This window comes from Neofelis nebulosa, chromosome 11 (genome assembly GCF_028018385.1).
Source record: "Neofelis nebulosa isolate mNeoNeb1 chromosome 11, mNeoNeb1.pri, whole genome shotgun sequence".
Taxonomy (NCBI): Eukaryota; Metazoa; Chordata; class Mammalia; order Carnivora; family Felidae; genus Neofelis; species Neofelis nebulosa.
Genome location: NC_080792.1, coordinates 51,027,594 through 51,047,134, shown reverse-complemented (window position 1 = coordinate 51,047,134; position 19,541 = coordinate 51,027,594). Strand labels below are relative to the sequence as shown.

The window sequence follows — 19,541 nt, the reverse complement described above, 5'->3', positions numbered from 1 at the left end:
CAATCAAGAACAGTGAACTCTGACAAAGTGGTATTTTAAGCTGTGGCATCCAAGTTAACAAGCCCCCAGTGAACTCCTGAAGAAAATAGGTTTTTGAGAATTTCCCTCCCCAAAAAGGCAGTGAAATGTCTGAGTCATTTTCAGTAAGATTCAATTACTATTTCTTTCTAAAGCAGTCAACTATCTGCAGCTTAGCCAGACAACCCATAACCAAGGGTTTGTAATTGTAAGTTCTCGTAAATGTGTATATTGGCGGTCCCTCACTTTCTCTGTGTGATGCTTTGACTTGTCAGAGGCAAGGAATCAAGATGCACAAGGATCCCTCTGGGCTCCCATAAGAGTGAGAGAGACTGTGTATGTGTGTGTCATGTCCTCAGCGTGCATATATATTCACACACAGACATATTCACACACGCCCAGAAGTCAGCATTCCAGTACACACTGGAAAGTTACTCATCTAGCTTTGTTGCAGAAGGATTTACTCCCTCAGCATTGTGATGAAGCAGCTCAATGAGTTGATTTCATTCAAAGATAACAAGCCCACAGGGAGATGCTGCATCACACACCACTCTGCAAAACAGCTGCTTTTTATTCTAAGAGCAGGCACAGCTTTTTAAACAGTGTATTTTTATTCCAGGACAAATGACATGGCTTCAGTTACATTTTTTATATTTATATGCTTCTCTTGGGTAAAAAAAAAACTTCTGCATGACTTGCAAATAACACTCCATTTCTGTTTTGTTAAAAGAAATTGGAAAGCTGGACAGCCAGATAACTGGGGTCATGGCCATGGGCCAGGAGAAGACTGTGCTGGGCTGATTTATGCTGGGCAGTGGAATGACTTCCAGTGTGAAGACATCAATAACTTCATTTGCGAAAAAGACAGAGAGACAGGTAAGCAGGGGAGGGGACTGAAGAGCGAGCTGCACAGCTTATATTCTGTCAAAGGGTAAGATGTGAGGAGTAGAAGGGCTCTGAATGCGGACTCTGCAGTCAGGTTCTACAGCCTGTGGTTCTGCCTCTTACCGGTGGGGCAGCTTGTTAACCTTAGGGAAATAATAATAGTATCCTCTTCGTGGGGTTTTCATGAGAGTTTAAACAAGTTAATAAATGTGCCTAACTTCTAGGAAATAAATATCAGATTAACTGTTCTAGGTCACTATCTCGTAATATTGTCAGTTAATAAATATGGTACCAGTGTTATCATCGTTTTTATAGAGTTTCATATGTGGACAATTTAGGTGACTAAGCATTCAATTCCATGCGTATTTACTGAGCATCTACTATGAGCCAGATGCTATGCCTGATAATGGAGGGAGATCGGCTTAGAAGCTTTTCCGGGGTATAGACTAAGAGCCTTTTGTGTATACGTTTTTTTGTTTTTTTTTTTTTTTATTACAAAAGATACCTATCTAAAGTTTCATTTAATACATGACCCTTTTCAGAATGGGTGTCTTAGTTTTCTTCATCAGACATAGATTTAAACATTTATGGTGGGGGAAGGAGGGAAGGAGGAGTGAAATCCTCATGAGTATGGATTTCTTTTGGGGGTGATGATATGTTCTAAAATTAGATATTTCTAAATTCTACACATCTTTGAATATACTAAAAGCCACTGAATTGTATACTTTAGATGGGTGAAATTTATACGTGAATTATATCTCATAAAGCCTTTATAAAAACGGTGATGGTAAACAAAAACCTCAAATACATTTGCTCAAACCATTATTGACAGTAACCAGGACACAAGTTATCCATACATCCATTCAACATTTATTGAATACCAGGCACTAGTCTCCAGTGCCACAGGTCTTGAAACTCACAAAGAACTCCCAGCCTGGTCAGTTACAGGGGACAACTACAAATATCTAAACAAGAAATGGCCCCTTCCAATTCATGATGGCATGTCCCACAAACACACCAAGTCTACAGCTACATATGGAATAACTGCCTCCGAAAAAAACTTAAAGCCTGGCCGAGCAACTGCTACACATGAGGCAAACAAGAACAAAAACCACATCGAAGTGGGTAGGAGAGGCGGGGACACAATCTTGCCATAAATCCCACCCTCCTGCACAGTGACATCTCGGTCAGAGGGGAGCTCAAAACCCAGAGCTTCTTCCCGAGGAGAACCCCACATCCGGTACCCCAAGTTTTAAGACTTGCACCTGAGAGACAAGCCCCCAAAACCTCAAGCTTTGAAAACCAAAGGGGCTTGCATCCATGAGACCCACAAGGCTATAGCAAACTGAGAACTGGGGTCTTAAAGGGCCTGCACACTTGGACTCACCCACCCCACGGCCCAACTCACAGGCAGTCAACTGCACCCAGAATTTACATGAAAGAAGCTCATTTGCTTATATTAAAGCATAGGCCTGGGGGCAGGCATCTAACTTAACATATGTATCTAGGAGCCTGCTGGAATACTGTCTGAGACCTGACAGGCACCATCCTTACTCTCTCTCTCGGCCTTGCTCCACGGCACCAGTATCTCCTAGATAAATGTCTGGTGCCTTGGTTTTTGCCCATGGGACTGCCCTTGATCACCCAGCTCTGGAGGCCGGGGAGACTTGGGTTCCTGGGTTCTATGGGACTGTAGCAATCAGACCATTCTTGACAGACTACTGCCCCAGGACACTGCACAGACAGCAGGCTGCAAGACACCCTCAGTCATTCCGTGAAAGAAGCCTATTTGCTTGTCCAGGAGCCTAAGGGACAGGCCTCTGGTTTGGCACACATCTAGGAGCCTATACATATGTTCTTCAGGAACAGAGGCTGGTGGATTCAGTCTTTGCCCTCTCCCTCAGAGTCACTCAGATTCATCGGTGTCTCCCAAAGAGGAGCTTAGACCCTTGTCTGGTGCCCTAATTTTTGCAGCTGCCACCAGGGGACAGTTCTACATGATTTGGTATCAGTGGACATGGGTCCCACAGGACTATACCGACAGAGAAAGAGTTGTTAAACAGCGACCACCCCCAGGGCACAGCAACAGGTAACAGTCCCAGAAGCTCAGTCTATCTGTGAAAGATGCCTGTTAGCTTATCATCATGGCTGCAGCTGGAGGCACAGGCTTATAATTAAGCATGCATCTAAGGACTGATTGTAAGCATTTCCAGAGACCTCTCCTTAGAGGGCAGTCACTATCTCCATGCTCTCTGCTGTGCTCCAGAGCACCAGAATCTCCTGGTGGGCTAGGTACCCCGGACAGCTCTTACACATGTGTGGTGGGCTAGGGAACCTATCAGGTTTGGCACACATCTGAGGTGCTCCTAGGGAACAGAGGCTGGGGGATACTTTGTACTCTCCCTGTGCCTCATGAAAGCCCACTGGTATCTCCCAGAAAGGAGCTTGTATACTCATGTAGAGCCTTGATTTTTGCAACTGCCACTGAGGGTACACCTCCAGATCACCTGGCTCTGGTGGCCAGCAGATCTTATACTCATGGTCCCACAGGACTGTATATATTTGCATATTTTAAACACTATTGCCTGAATGTCTGACTTCCAATGTGTGTCTGCCTACACAAGGTAGAAAGCTTATGAAAGAAATTAAAGAAGACAAAAAGAAACGGAAAAACATTCCATGCTCATGGATTGGAAGAACAACTATTGTTAAAAGTCGATACTACTCAAAACAATCCACGCATTCAAAGCAATCCCTATCAAAATAACACCAGCATTTTTCACAGAGCTAGAAACAACAATCCTAAAATTTGTACGGAACCAGAAAAAATAATGTTGAAAAAGAAAAAGCTGGAGGGATCACAATTCCATACTTCAAGCTGTATTACAAAGCTATAATCACCAAGACAGTATGGTACTGGCACAAAAACAGACACATAGATCAACAGGACAGAGTAAAACCCAGAAATGAACCCACAAACATATGGCCAACTAATCTTTGACAAAGCAGGAAAGAATATCCAATGGAATCAAGACAGTCTTTTCAGCAAATGGTGTTGGGAAAACTGGACAGTGACATGTAGAAGAATGAACCTGGACCACTTTCTTACACCATACACAAAAATAAACTCAAAATTGGTGAAAGACTTAAATGTAAGACAGGAAGCCAACAAAATCCTAGAGGAGAAAACAGGCAACAACCTCTGACCTTGGGTGCAGCAACTTCTTACGAGACATGTTTCTGGAGGCAAGGGAAACAAAAGGAAAAATGAACTATTGGGACCTCATCAAGATAAAAAGTTTCTGCACAGTAAAGGAAACAATCAGCAAAACGAAGAGGCAACCGATGGAATGGAGAAGATATTTGCAAATGACATATCAGATAAAGGGTTAGTATCCAAAATCTATAAAGAACTTATCAAACTCAACACCCAAAAACACATAATCCAGTGAAGAAATGGGAAAAAGACATGAATAGACACTTCTCCAAAGAAGACATCCAGATGGCTAACAGATACATGAAAAGATGCTCCACATCACTCATTCTTAGGGAAATACGAATCAAAACCACAATGAGACACACCTCACACCTGTCAGAATAGCTAAAATTAACAATTCAGGAAACAACAGATGTTGGCAAGGATGCAGAGAAAAGGAAATTTTCTTTTTCTTTTTGCACTGCTGGTGGGAATACAAACTGTTGCAGTCACTCTGGAAAACAGTATGAATGTTCCCCCAAAAATTAAAAACATAACTACCCTATGACCCAGCCATTGCACTACTAGATATTTATCCAAAGGATACAAAAACGCTGATCGAAGGGGCACATGCACCCCAAGGTTTATAGTAGCACTATCACCAGTAGCCAAAGTATGGAAAGAACCCAATGTCCATCAACTGATGAATGGATAAAGATGTGCTACATATATATACATATACATACACACACACACACACACACACACACACACACACACACACAATGTAACATTACTCGGTGATCAAAAAAAGTGAAATCTTACCATTTGCAACAATGTAGATGGAACTAGAGTGTATTGTGCTAAGCGAAATAAGTCAGAGAAAGCAAATATCATATGATTTCACTCATATGTGGAATTTAAGAAAGCAGATGAATATAGGGGAAGGGAGGCAAAAACAAGATAAAAACAGAGGGAGACAAACTGTGAGAGACTCTTTAATACAGAGAACAAACAGGGTTGCTGGAGAGGAGTTCGGTGGGGGGATGAGCTAAACGGGTGATGGACATTAAGGAGGGCACTTGTTGTGATGAGCACTGTGTGCTCATGATGAATCACTAAATTCTGTTCCTGAAATCATGATTACACTATATGTGAACTAACTTGGATTTAAATTAAAAAAAAAAATTTTAATTAAAAAAAAAAAAAAGACTGGGAGAGGTGGTTGTTTCCTCTAATACATAGAAACCAACAGAGAGAGTCAAGCAAAATGAAGAAACAGAGGAAAATATTCCTAACAAAAGAACAAGATAAAACTTCAGGGGAAAGAAAACCTTCATAAAATGGAGATAAGTAATACACCTGGTAAAGTGCTCATAGTAATGGTCATAAAGATGCTAACTGGAACACCAGGGAAGATGGCAGAGTAGGAGGATCCTGAGTTCACCTTGTTGCAAGGACACACCAAGATAGCAGCTACCACCATGTGACTTAACTCTGAAAACAACCTGAAAAGTGGCAAAACAGACTTTTCATAACTAATCATAGGAGGCCACATCATAAAAGGTAGGAAGGACAGAGATGTAGTTGGAAACCAAACCCCGACTATGACTAACTGAAAATGGGAGGGACATCACATCAGTGGGGCTAAAACCCCAGGAAGCTGGAGGGCAATAGGAAACTGAATCCCCACCTTTAAAGAGCCAGAAAAGGAAACCATCAGTAAAACTAAAAGCCTAGTAAATGAGAGAAAATATTTGCAAATAATATATCTAAGGGGTTAATATACAAAAACTATAAAGAACTTATACAACTCAGCACCAAAAAAAATTTTTTTTTGACTAAGAAATGGATAGAGGACCTGAATAGACATTTTGCCAAAGAAGACATGCACATGGCCAGCAGACACATGAAAAGATGTTCAACATCACTGATCATCAGGGAAATGCAAATCAAAACCATCAGGAGATGTCACGTCACCCCAGTCAGAATAGCCAGGCTAGTATCAAAAAGACAAGAAATAGGGGCACCTGGGTGGCTCAGTTGGTTAAGCATCCACTGTCAGCACAGAGCCCACTTCAGATCCTCAAACCCCCTCTCTCTCTCTGCCCCTCCCTGCTCTCATTCTCTCTCAAAAATAAACATTAAAAAGATAAGAAATAACAAGTGTTGGTGAGAATGTGGAGAGAAGGGAACACTTGTGCACAGTGTTGGGAATGTAAATTGGTACAACCACTGTGGAAAGCAGTGTGGAGATTCCTCAAGAAATGATAAATAGAATTACCATATGATCCAGCAATTCCACTATATTTACCCAAAGAAAAAGAAAGCACTGACTTGAAAAAATATATGCACTCTCTATATGTTTACTGCAGCATTGTTTATAATAGATAAAATATGGAAGCAACTCAGTGTCCATTGATAGATGAACAGATAAAGATGTGTGTGTGTGCATGCATATATATATAGAGAGAGAGAGAGAGACACACACACATGCACACAGAGGAATACTACTCAGCCATAAAAAATGAATGAAATCTTGCTGTTTGCAACAACATGGATGGACTTAGAGGGCATTACGTTAAGTGAAATAATTCAGAGAAAGAACAATACCATATGATTTCATTTATATGGAATCTAAAAGACGAAGCAAATGAACAAAGAAAAACACTCTTAATTACAGAAAACAAATTGGTGGTTTGGAGGGATGGGCAAAATAGATAAAGAAGATTAAGAGGTACAAACTTACAATTATAATGTAAATAAGTCACCAAAATGAAAAGTACAGCATAGGGAATATAGCCAGTAACATTGTCAGAACATCATATGGTGACAGATGATTATACTTATCATAGAGAACATTAAATAATGTATAGAATTGCCAAATCAATATATTGTATACCTGAAACTAATATAACCTTGTATGTCAATTATACCTCAGTGATAATTATTTAAAAAGATGCTCACTGAACTTGGGAGAATGGATGAACACGATGAGAACTTCCAGATAGAAAATACCAAACAGAAGTCACAGAGCTGATGAATATAACAACAGAACTGAAAAAATATCTTAGAGGGGTTGAACAGCAGAATAGATGAAGCAGAAGAAAGGATCAGTGAATTCACAGGACAGTGGAACTCACCAAAGTAGAGTAACAAAAAAAGAGAATGGAAAAAAGTGAAGATACCTTAAGGGATTAATAGGACAACCTCAAGTATACTAACATCACATTTTAAGGGTTGTGGAAGGAGGAAAGGGGGTGGGCAGAAAACTTCCCTAACCTATGGAAGGAGATAGACATTCAGATTCAGGATGCCTTGAGAGTTCCAAAGAAGATGAACCCGAAGAGACCAACACCAAGACACCTTACAATTGAAATGTCAAAAGTTAAAGACAAGGAGACAATTTTAAAAGAAACAAGAGAAAAACTTGTTATGTACAAGGGAACCCCCATAGGACTATCAGATTTTTCAGCAGAAGCTTTGCAAGACAGAAGGGAGTGGCATTATATATTCAAAGAATATTTTTTTAAATGCTCCAAGAACAGAACTTCCAACCAAGAATACGCTACCTGGCAAAGTTATTCAGAATTGAAGGAGAGATAGAGTTTCTCAGATAATCAAAAGCTAACAGAGTTCATCACCACTAAACCAGCCTTACAAGAAATGTCAAAGGGACTTCTTTAAGCTGAAAAAGGGGTGCTAATTAGGAACAAGAGAACACACAAAAGTATAAACCTTAATGGTAAAGGTAAATAGTAAAGGTGGTGGATTAGTCATTAGACAAAAGTAATAAAAATAACTATACAATAATTAAGGATACACAAGATAAAAATATATGAAATGTGACCTCAAAAAAATAAAATGTGGGAAGTGGGAATAAAACTGTAGCGCTTTAGAAAGCAAACTTGTTACCAAGTTAAAATAGACTGCTATAAGTAGTTGTATGTAAGCCTCATGGTAACCACAAAACAAAAACCTATAGTTGATGGATAAAGAATCTGAGCACACCAGTAGGGGAGGTCATAAAATCACGAAGAGAAGAAAGGACTAGAAAGGAACTATAAAACAACTAAAAAGCTGGGGCGCCTGGGTGGCTCAGTCAGTTAAACATCCGACTTCGGCTCAGGTCATGATCTCGTGGTCCGTGAGTTCGAGCCCCACGTTGGGCTCTGGGCTGACAGCTCAGAGCCTGGAGCCTGTTTCGGATTCTGTGTCTCCCTCTCTCTCTGACCCTCCCCCGTTCATGCTCTGTCTCTCTCTATCTCAAAAATAAATAAACATTAAAAAAATTAAAAAAAAAAACAACTAAAAAGCAACTTTTTATTTTTTATTTTATTTTCAATATATGAAGTTTATTGTCAAATTGGTTTCCATACAACACCCAGTGCTCATCCCAAAAGGTGCCCTCCTCAATACCTATCACCCACCCTCCCCTCCCTCCCACCCCCCATCTACCCTCAGTTTGTTCTCAGTTTTTAAGAGTCTCTTATGCTTTGGCTCTCTCCCACTCTAACTTTTTTTTTTTTTTCCTTCCCCTCCCCCATGGGTTTCTGTTAAGTTTCTCAGGATCCACATAAGAGTGAAACCATATGGTATCTGTCTATCTCTCTATGGCTTATTTCACTTAGCATCACACTCTCCAGTTCCATCCACGTTGCTACAAAGGGCCATATTTTACTCTTTTTCATTGCCACGTAGTACTCCATTGTGTATATAAACCACAATTTCTTTATCCATTCATCAGTTGATGGACATTTAGGCCTTTCCATAATTTGGCTATTGTTGAAAGTGCTGCTGTAAACATTGGGGTACAAGTGACCCTATGCATCAGTACTCCTGTATTCCTTGGGTAAATTCCTAGCAGTGCTATTGCTGGGTCATAGGGTAGGTCTATTTTTAATTTTTTGAGGAACCTCCACTCTGTTTTGCAGAGTGGCTGCACCAGTTTGCATTCCCACCAACAGTGCAAGAGGGTTCCCGTTTCTCCACATCCTCGCCAGCATCTATAGTCTCCTGATTTGTTCATTTTGGCCACTCTGACTAGCGTGAGGTGATATCTGAGTGTGGTTTTGATTTGTATTTCCCTGATGAGGAGCAACGTTAGGCATCTTTTCATGTGCCTGTTGGCCATCTGGATGTCTTCTTTAGAGAAGTGTCTATTCATGTTTTCTGCCCATTTCTTCACTGGGTTATTTGTTTTTCGGGTGTGGAGTTTGGTGAGCTCTTTATAGATTTTGGATACTAGCCCTTTGTCCGATATGTCATTTACAAATATCTTTTCCCATTCCGTTGGTTGCCTTTTAGTTTTGTTGGTTGTTTCCTTTGCTGTGCAGAAGCTTTTTATCTTCATAAGGTCCCAGTAGTTCATTTTTGCTTTTAATTTCCTTTAAAAAGCAACTTTTTAAATGGCAGTAAGTACACACCTATCAACAATTGCTTTAAATGGATTAAATTCTCCAATCAAAAGACACAAAGTGGCTGAATGGATAAGAAAACAAGACCCATGTATATGCTGCCAAAAAGAGACTCACTTTAGACATAAAGATACACACAGACTGAAAGTGAAGGGATGGAAAACGATACACCATGAAAACAAGCCAAAAGAAAGATGGGGTTGCTGTATTTATATCAGACCAAACAGACTTTAAACAGAGACTGTACAAGAGACAAAGAAGGGCATTAGATAATAACAAAGGGGTCAATCCAACAAATGGATATAACATTTGTAAATATTTACGGACCCAGTATAGAAGCCCCTAAATATATGAAACACAGATTAACAAACCTAAAGGGAGAAATAGGCAGCAATACAATAATAGCAGGGGACTTTAATACCCCACTTACATAAATAGATGGATCAGCCAGACAATAAAATCAATGAGGAATCATCAGCCTTAAGATCAGAAGGACTTAACCAACATATACAGAACACTCCATCCTAAAGCAACAGAATACATGTTTTTCTCAACTGAACATGCAGCATTCTTCAGAATAGATCACATATTAGGCCACAAAACAGTAAATTTCAATAAATTTAAGGAGATTGCAATCCTACCAGACATCTTTTGTGACCATAAAGGTATGAAACTAGAAATCAGTTGTAAGAAGAAAACTGGGATATTCACCAATATGTGAAGATTAAACAACATGCTACTAAACTACCAATTACTCAAAGAAGAAATCAAAAGAAAGATCAAAAAATTCTTTGAGACAAATGAAAATGGAAATCGAACATACCAAAAGTTATAGGATGCAACAAAAGGAGTTCTAAGGGAAAAGTTCATAGCAATAAATGCCCACCTCCATAAACAAGAAAAAGTCAGATAACATAGTTTACACCTCAAGGAACTAGAAAATGAAGTCCAAAGTTAGTAGAAGGTAGGAAATAAAAAGCAAAACAGAAAGGAATAAAATACAGACTAAGAAGACAATATAAAAGCTCAGTGAAAATGAGAGTTCATTAAAAGATAAAATCAACAAAACTTTATCTAGTTTCAAGAAAAAAAGAGAGTGGACTCACTTAAGGAAAATCAGAAATTAGAGATATTACAACTGATACCACAGAAATACAAGGATCATAAGAGACTATTATGAACAATTACTGACAACAAATTTGACAACCTAGAAAAAAATGGATAAATTCTTAGAAACATAAACCTACCAAGACTGAATAACAAAGAAAACAGAATATGTGAACTGACAGATTAATAGTAAGATTGAATTAATAGTAAGGAGTATGGTATTGGCATAAGAACAGACACATAGATCAATGTAACAGAAAAGACAGCCCACAGATAAACCTGCACATATATCATTAATTGACAAAAAAGCCAACAATATACAACAGCAAAAGGACAGTCTCTTTAATAGTGTTAAACAGACTGGTCAGCCATGTGCAAAAGAATGAAATGTACACAATACACAAAAGTTAACTCAAAATGGATTAACAATTTAAGACCCGAAACCATAAAACCCCTAGAAGAAAACATAGTAATCTCCTTGGCATCAGTCTTGGTAATGACTTTTTTGAATCTAACACCAAAAGCAAAGGCAACAGAGGCAAAAATAAACAAGTGGGACTACAGCAAACTAAATAGCTTCTGCACAGCAAAGAAAACCATCAAAAAAATGAAAAGGCAGCCCAAGCGTCCATTGGTAGATGAATGGATAAAAAAGATGTGGTGTATATTTACGATTCAGCCATAAAAAAAAGAATGAAGCCTTGCCATTTGCAGTAACATGCATGGAGCAAGAAAATGTAATGCTTAGTGAAGTGAAGACAAATACCATATGATTATACTCATGTGGAATTTAAGAAACAAAACAAATGAACAAAGGGAAAAGAGAGAGACAAACCAAGGAACAGACTCTTTAATTATAGAGAACAAACTGATGGTTACCACAAGGGAGATGGGTTGGGGGATGGGTAAATAGAAGATGGGGATTACAGAGTATATTTATCATGATGAGCCCTGGGCAATGTATAGCATTATTGAATCACTATATTGTACACCTGAAACTAATATAACATTGTATGTTAACTATATGGGGATAAAAATAAATTTTTTAAAAAGATTTGAATAAAAACCATGAGGATAAAAAAAAGGCCACCTGTGGAATGGTAGAAGATATTTTCAAATCATATATCTGACAAGTTGTCAATACCCAATATACATAAGGGAATTCAAACAACTCATTAGCAAAAAGCCAAATAACCCAATTTAAATAAGGACCTGAATAAGATATTTTTCCAAAGAAGATCTACAAATGGCCAACAGGTACATGAAAAGGTGCTCAACATCACAATCATCAGGGAAATGCAAATCAAAACCACAATGAGATATCACTTCACACCTGTTAGAATGGCTGTGCTCAGAAAGAAATACGTGCTGGCAAGGATGTGGAAAACAGGAAATCCATGTACACTGTTGGTAGGAATATACCAGCCGCTATGGGAAACAGCATAGAGGTTCCTAAAAAATTAAAAATACAATTACCATATTATCCAATAATTCCACTTCTGGCCACTTATCTGAAAAAAATGAAAACACTACCTCAGAAATACATATGCACCTCTATGTTTATTGCAGCATTATTTACAACAGCAGCCCAAGTGTCCATTGATTAATGAATGGATAAATGTGCAGTATATATATAAATACAAAGGAATGTTATTCAGCCATTAAAAACACTGAAATATTGCCATTTGCAATGATATGGCTGGAGCTAGAGGATATAATGCTCAGTGAAATAAGTCAGAGAAGAATACCATATGATTGAACTCATATGTGAAATTTAAGAAACAAATGAACAAAGGGAAAGAGAGAGAGAGAGAAAGCAAGAAACAGATTCTGAACTATAGAGAACTGGTGGTTACCAGAGGGGAAGTTGGTGGTGGGAGGGTGAAATAGGTGATGGGGATTAAAGAGTGGACTTCTCATGATGGGCCCTGGGTGATGTACAGAATTGTTGAATCACTATACTATACACCTGCAACTAATGTAATACTATATGTTAACTGGAATTAAAATAAAAACTTAGGGGCACCTGAGTAGCTCGGTTGGTTAAGCATTGGACTCCTGATTTCGGCACAGGTCATGATCTCACGATACAGGAGTTTGAGCCCCATATTGGGCTCTGCACTGATAGTGCAAAGACTGCTTGGGATTCTCTCTTTCCCTCTTTCTCCCCCCCCCCCCCCCCCGGCTTGTGCTCACTCTCTCTCTCTCTCTCAAAATAAATAAACAAACATAAAAATAAAAATAAAGCCATCATAAAAAATTTTTTTCCCACCAAAAACCATAATATACCTAGGAATAAACCTAACCAAAGTGGTGAAAATCTATACATTGAAAACTATAGAAAGCTCATGAAAGAAATTGAAGAAGACAAAAAAATGCAAAAATTGTCCATGCTCATGGACTGGAAGAACAAATATTGTTAAATGTCGATACTACCCAAAGCAATGTACATATTCAATGCAATCCCTATCAAAATAACACTAGCATTCTTCACAGAGCTTAAAAAAAAAAAACAAAAAACTAAAATTTTTATGGAACCAGAAAAGACCCCAAATAGCCAAAGCAATCTTGAAAAACAAAAACCAAAGCAGGAGGCATCACAATACCAGACTTCAAGCTGTATTACAAAGCTGTAATCACCAAGACAGTATGGTACTGGCACAAAAACAGACACTCAGATCAATGGAACAGAATAGAGAACCCAGAAATGGACCCACAAACATATGGCCAACTAATCTTTGACAAAGCAGGAAAGACTATCCAATGGAATAAAGACAGTCTCTTCAGCAAATGGTGTTGGGAAAACTGGGCAGTGACATGCAGAAGAATGAACCTGGACCACTTTCTTACACGATACACAAAAATAAGCTCAAAATGGATGAAAGACCTAAATGTAAGACAAGAAGCCATCAAAATCCTCGAGGAGAAAGCAGGCAAAACCTCTTTGATCTTGGCGACAGCAACTTCTTACTCAACATGTCTCCGGAGGCAAGGGAAACAAAAGCAAAAATGAACTATTGGGACTTCATCAAGATAAAAAGCTTCTGCACAGCAAAACTGTTTAATTAGCAAAAAGATAAAACCACTAACAGAATGGGAGAAGATATTTGCAAACGACATATCAGATACAGGGTTAGGATCCAAAATCTATAAAGAACTTATCAAACTCAACACCCAAAAAAACAAATAATCTAGTGAAGAAATGAGCAAAAGACATGAATATGTCTTCTCCAAAGAAGACATCCAGATGGCCAACCGACACATGAAAAAATGCTCCACATCACTCCTCATCAGGGAAATACAAACTGAGATACCACCTCACACCTGTCAGAATGGCTAACATTAACAACTCAGGCAACAACAGATGTTGGCGAGGATGTGGAGAAAGAGCATCTCTTTTGCACTGCTGGTGGGAATGCAAGCTGGTGCAGCCAACTCTGAAAAATGGTATGGGGGTTCCTCAGCAAATGAAAAATAGAACTACCCTGGGCCGCCTGAGTGGCTCAGTCGGTAACTGTCCGACTTCAGCTCTGGTCATGATCTCACAGTTCGTGAGTTTGAGCCCTGCATCAAGCTCTGGGCTGACAGCTCAGAGCCTGGAGTCTGCTTTAGATTCTGTGTTTCCTTCTCTCTCTGCTCCTCCCCTACTCACACACTCTCTCTCTCTCTCTCTCAAAAATAAACATTAAAAAAATTTTTTTAGATTAAAAAACAATAGAACTATCCTATGACACAGCTATTGCACTACTAGGTATTTATCCAAAGGATACAGGTATGCTGTTTCAAAGGGACACATGCACCCCAATGTTTATAGCGGCACTATCAACAATAGCCCAAGTATGGAAAGAACCCAAATATCCATCAACAGATGAATGGATAAAGAAGATGTGGTATGTATGCATGTATGTGTGTATATATATATATATATATATATATATACACATATACATATATATGTGTGTGTGTGTATATATATATGTATATATATATATTACAAAATGGAGTATTAGCAGTCAAAAAGAATGAAATCTTGCCATTTGCAACAACATGAATGGAACTAGAGTATATTATGCAAAGTGAAATTAGAGAAAGATACTTATGACTTCACTCATACATGGAATTTAAGATACAAAACAGATGAACATAAGGGAAGAGAAGCAAAAATAATATAAAAACAGGGAGGGGCACAAAACGCAAGAGACTCTTAAATACAGAGAACAAACTGAGGGTTGCTGGAGGGGTTGTGGGCGGGGGGATGTGCTAAATGGGCAAGGGGCCTTAAGGAGAACACTCGTTGGGATGAATCACTGGATTCCACTCCTGAAATCATTATGGCACTATATGCTAACTAATTTGGATATAAATGAAAAGGTAATTTTTTTTTTCCTGTGTGTGATGACAAATGTTAACTAGACTTATTATGGTGATCATTTCACAATGTATACAAATATCAAATCATATTACACACCCGAAACTAATATTGTATGTCAGTTATATTCAATTAAAAAAAAAAAGAATTACAGTAGAGGGTGAGAAGTGACCCAGGTTTGTCATTTGTTTGCCTTGTTTGGCCACTTGAGATTTAAGTTGAGCCCAGAATGGACTCCTTAAAGGAGACATTTACCTTTTAGTTAATCTGGATATGAACTTATAGGCATTTCTTGAAAAACATAATTGATGTATTTTGGAATCTTTCCTATAAAAATATGTGCTCCTTTTTTTGAATTGTACATTGTTTATTCTTTAAGAAAAACTAACGCCCATTGTTTTTCCTCTTTTGTAGTACCACCATCTGCATTATAATGGACTGTGATGTAATAACAAGAGCAGATTTTCAGATGGTTCTCAAGGGCAAAGGATACTTCTTTCTGATTGCATCATCTTCTCACCAGATTGAAAAAAAAGCACTGAAAACAAATTACTGAAAAAATTGACAGCTAGTTATCTTTACCATCTTCCTTTACTCAAGGATTTCAGAACTAAAATGTTCCCCCCAGTATGATGTATAGATTTTCAGTATGCAAATGGACTGAATCACATAGATTTTTTTCAGCCAGTAACTGCACAGTTATGCAAATCACATCTTCCAAAGTATGGATTGCTCCAATCAGAAAAAAGGCTATCATTGGTTGTTGAGCTTTAGGGAGAACTATACTGTGTAAATGTACCGTACATTTCTAAAATCCCAAATGTAAGAAAAATATGCAGACACACAGATATATAGGCCAACTCTTAGTAATGATATGAAATATACTTAAAGAGCTTTTAAAACTTTGTATTTTTGTACAAAATATTTGCCTTTTTACAATTTTTTCCTTTTCTTCCTTTTTTTTTTTTTTTTTTTTTTTTTTTTGGTCATCTTACCAATATAATACATGGAGCCAAAGAAAACAATAATGGTACTAATAAAAAAAAACTCTTAGGGTTTCTTGTCAGACTTAATTCTACCCATTGGCAAACAATTTTTTTCAGTTGTGGTTTTAAAAAAAAATATGTGTGTATATATATATTTTTTTAATGTATCATTTCCTCAGAGGAGTCAATCACTTGAAATGTCTAAAAATATCCTTGCAGATTTTGCCAGGGTAGGTCAAGCCTGAGCATATACATGGCTCAGTCAAGTGGGCTGTGTTTTGAGCCCATCACCAGCCAACATTCTTACTATGTGCCTGGCCAGGCCCAGAGAAAGTGGTCAACTCAGGATGTGCTTCTACTTCATTTTGGTGGAGTTAGGGGTGGTGGAGAGGTATCTGTTGGGAAAGAATCTGGCTATCTAGAAAGCCCTATTTTATGGCTGAGTTATGAATGTGCTTCATATCAGACCAATAGCAGAGCCACTAGTGACTGTCAGCAAAGTATGGCATCTCATCAACCAAGGCAGAGATGCAAGCAAGATGGGGACAGCTATATGCTACCTGGAAAGTTTGTGTTTTCTTAAGGCAGGTTCCAAAAAACATAACTCCACGGTACACGTATGATGAAATGCAAGAGTAAACTTTTGGCCACTACATTGAACTGTTGCAAAGAACCTTTCCTCTGAGCCCATCTACCTTCTACAACTTGACTTGCCATCAAAAAGTCTAACATGAAATGTGCTGAAAATAGGCATTAGATATAATTGATGCTCAAAGGTAAGATTTCCAACCAACAGATTCCCTCTCCTCCCCTTCCAAGGAGCTCCCCAGGCAGTGCTGCTACCTATCCCAAATAAAATGGTAAAAGAATAAAGACAGAGTTTGACTTTCACACCTGCAGCCGTGTGGACTATGTTGTCTTAACCCCTGGTCACCATTCATGCCATCTCTGTAGCTGAAAACGACCATCTCCTCGCACCTTTATGCCCTGCTGTCCTGTTCACGTGGCCTGGTCAGGTTGGCAGCACTCACCGTCATCTGGGCCCTGTGACACAAGGCAAGCACTGGACTCCAGTATTTTCTCAGGTCAAGGCCTTCCACAGATTAAACCCAATCCCTTAAGACCTTTTATAGATTAAACCCAATCTGCTTTTTCATCCTCTTCCTGTTTTTTAAGTGTCAATTCATATTCATGCCCAGAAGCAACTTAAATGTGTGATGCCATCATCAGAAGGGAACAGTGCTAGCTCTCTCAGTTGAGATGGTTCTCTCCAGCCCTAATCATAACTTGCAGTGCTGTCATTTGTCAGGTACTGTGGGAAGTACTTCAGTCAGACCATCTCACGTCATCGTCCTAACAGCCCCATCGAGCAGGCCTTGCTACCCTCCCCATTGACAGAAAAGGGGAGGGTCTCAAGGAGGTGACACCACTTCCTAGGTCCCACCATCACTAAGGAGATAGGATTCTGACTTGAGCTCTGAAAATTTTGTTTTTGAGGAACAGGGGTCCTTCTTAATAACACACTGAATAAAATCAGATGAATATCACACATTATAAGATACCTTATGTACTTCTCTGTACATTTAGCTCTTTATACAACAGGTTTCTGTTCACCTACTCACAACTGATGCTCTTTTGGGAGGAGAATTTTAATGAGATATGATAAAGTCTGTTCAGGCACGTAACCTGATACACACTAGGAGAAGAAGGAGAATGATTTTCTTTCTTTTTTTAAGTGTATTTATTTTCAGAGAAAATGCACATGCAGCAGGGAAGAGCAGAGACAGCAGGAGAGAGAATCCCAAGCAGATTCCACACTGTCAGCACAGAGCTTGATGCGGGGCTCTAACTCAAGAACCAAGAGATCATGACCTGATCTGAAATCAAGAGTTGGACACTTAACCAACTGAGCCACCCAGGCACCCCACATTTTTCTTTCTAATGGTTCTTAAAAGAATGAATGCACAACCAGGAGGGGAAAAAACCCTTTCTTTTCTATTATCTTCTATTATAAATCTCCTCTCACCCTTCCAATTTGTAGGAGTTAAAATGTAAGCTAAAGTAGACTACAAATGGTAATAGCCACTCCCATTTTAAAAACCAGATATTTAAGGAAGTAGAGAGCTATATAAATCAGGTAACAATGCCAAGCATGTGTTTTTTGCCTCAGATGACAAAGCTGGTCTCTTCTTGAAAAAGTAAGCATATTAACTCATGACTCAGAGAAGTCACACAAGAATAATTGTTTAAATATTTAGCATTTTCACATACATTATCTCCTCTAATCTTCATGCAAAACTGAGGAGACAGGATGATTGGAAGACTTGTCCCTAGCCCACACTGCTGTCATAGTTGCCTTCAAAAATGCAAATCTGATCAGGTTCCTCATTCTTAATTTAAAATCCAACTCTATCCTACCCCATATCCCTAGCCTAAAATCTTCAAAAGGATCCCAGGTTCCCAAACACATGTCCAGCCTTCCCTCCAGCTGCAACCCTACCCTCCCTCATCCATGCACCAAAACAGCCTTCCAAGCCACCTGTACTTTCTCCCATGCGCTTTCTCACCCCCCATACTCTACCTGGATTCCTTCCCTGTATTTTATACCTGGAGAGTACCTTCTTTAAGATTCAGCCCAAGCATCACTTCTTGTCTGAATCCTTTCCCAAAAAATGTAGAGCAGATCCCTCTTTCCAGGCCAAATACTGTGCACAAGTGATCTGGATGAAACAGAAGAAAACTCCTTCAATGTGTTAAGATGATCTACAGATTAGATGAGAGACCTAAAAATTACTGAATTGAGAAGAGAGAAAGGTGAATGTGGCCAGTCAGTTATAAAATCTTAAAAGAACTGAAGAGTAGAAGAAGCCAAACAAGAGAAATGAAGGGATTCATGTTGCTAAAAGTTGGTTATTATACATCCAGTATATTGGATGTATGCTTATTATATTTGTCTCAGTCCATCAACGTGAATGGAAGATAGAGTGGAAAGAATCAGATGATAAAACAGATTCGTTCTATTACCGAAGTATGGCCCTGAGTCAGGGAAAAACTTTAGAAACCTTTTCTAAATGGTAGTGTGATGGAGTGTATCTTTTCTTACCATTATACTCAACAATTTTACAAGTACAGATAGACTTTTCAGTCTTTTTGAGGTGTTTCTCTGTACAACAGTTCCATTTTCCTGGGAAGAATCCCTTAATGGCATGGTGTCATATTTATTTTATAAGTCACATAGCAGATGTTGAAAAGATTTTGCTTCACCTGTTCATCCTTTTTCCTCTCCTCCAAGATATCCTTGTTCAAATAAGTATATAGCATGCCCAGTTGAGCAAAAGTCCAGAAAAAAGCAGGCTTAAGAAAACTAACATTAATTCCCCAGAGACAGGACTCCTGGTTTTCACATTTTTCAGTGAATGGTCTATGAATAAACTATCTCAGTCCACCCCAGCCTGCCATAGTCGGGATTGTGTCCCAGCCTCCAAACTCCGTCCAAGGACATTAGCCCTCAGTTTGCAAAGCAGGGTCACCTGTGCAACTTGAGCAGGAGGAAGCTGCCAGTG

At 38.8% G+C, this 19,541-nt stretch overlaps 1 protein-coding gene across 2 annotated transcripts in view; it reads left to right on the top strand.

The window, feature by feature from the left end:
• The window catches only part of COLEC12 (collectin subfamily member 12), a 194,961-nt gene extending 178,092 nt beyond the window's left edge, over nucleotides 1–16,869 (top strand). For both annotated transcript variants that reach the window (XM_058692557.1, XM_058692556.1), the window contains 2 exons: nucleotides 749–894; nucleotides 15,407–16,869. In XM_058692557.1, the coding sequence (XP_058548540.1) occupies nucleotides 749–894; nucleotides 15,407–15,426 (166 nt within the window). In that variant the 3' untranslated portion in view covers nucleotides 15,427–16,869. The remainder of the gene's footprint in view (nucleotides 1–748; nucleotides 895–15,406) is intronic.
• The last annotated feature ends 2,672 nt before the right edge of the window (nucleotides 16,870–19,541 follow it).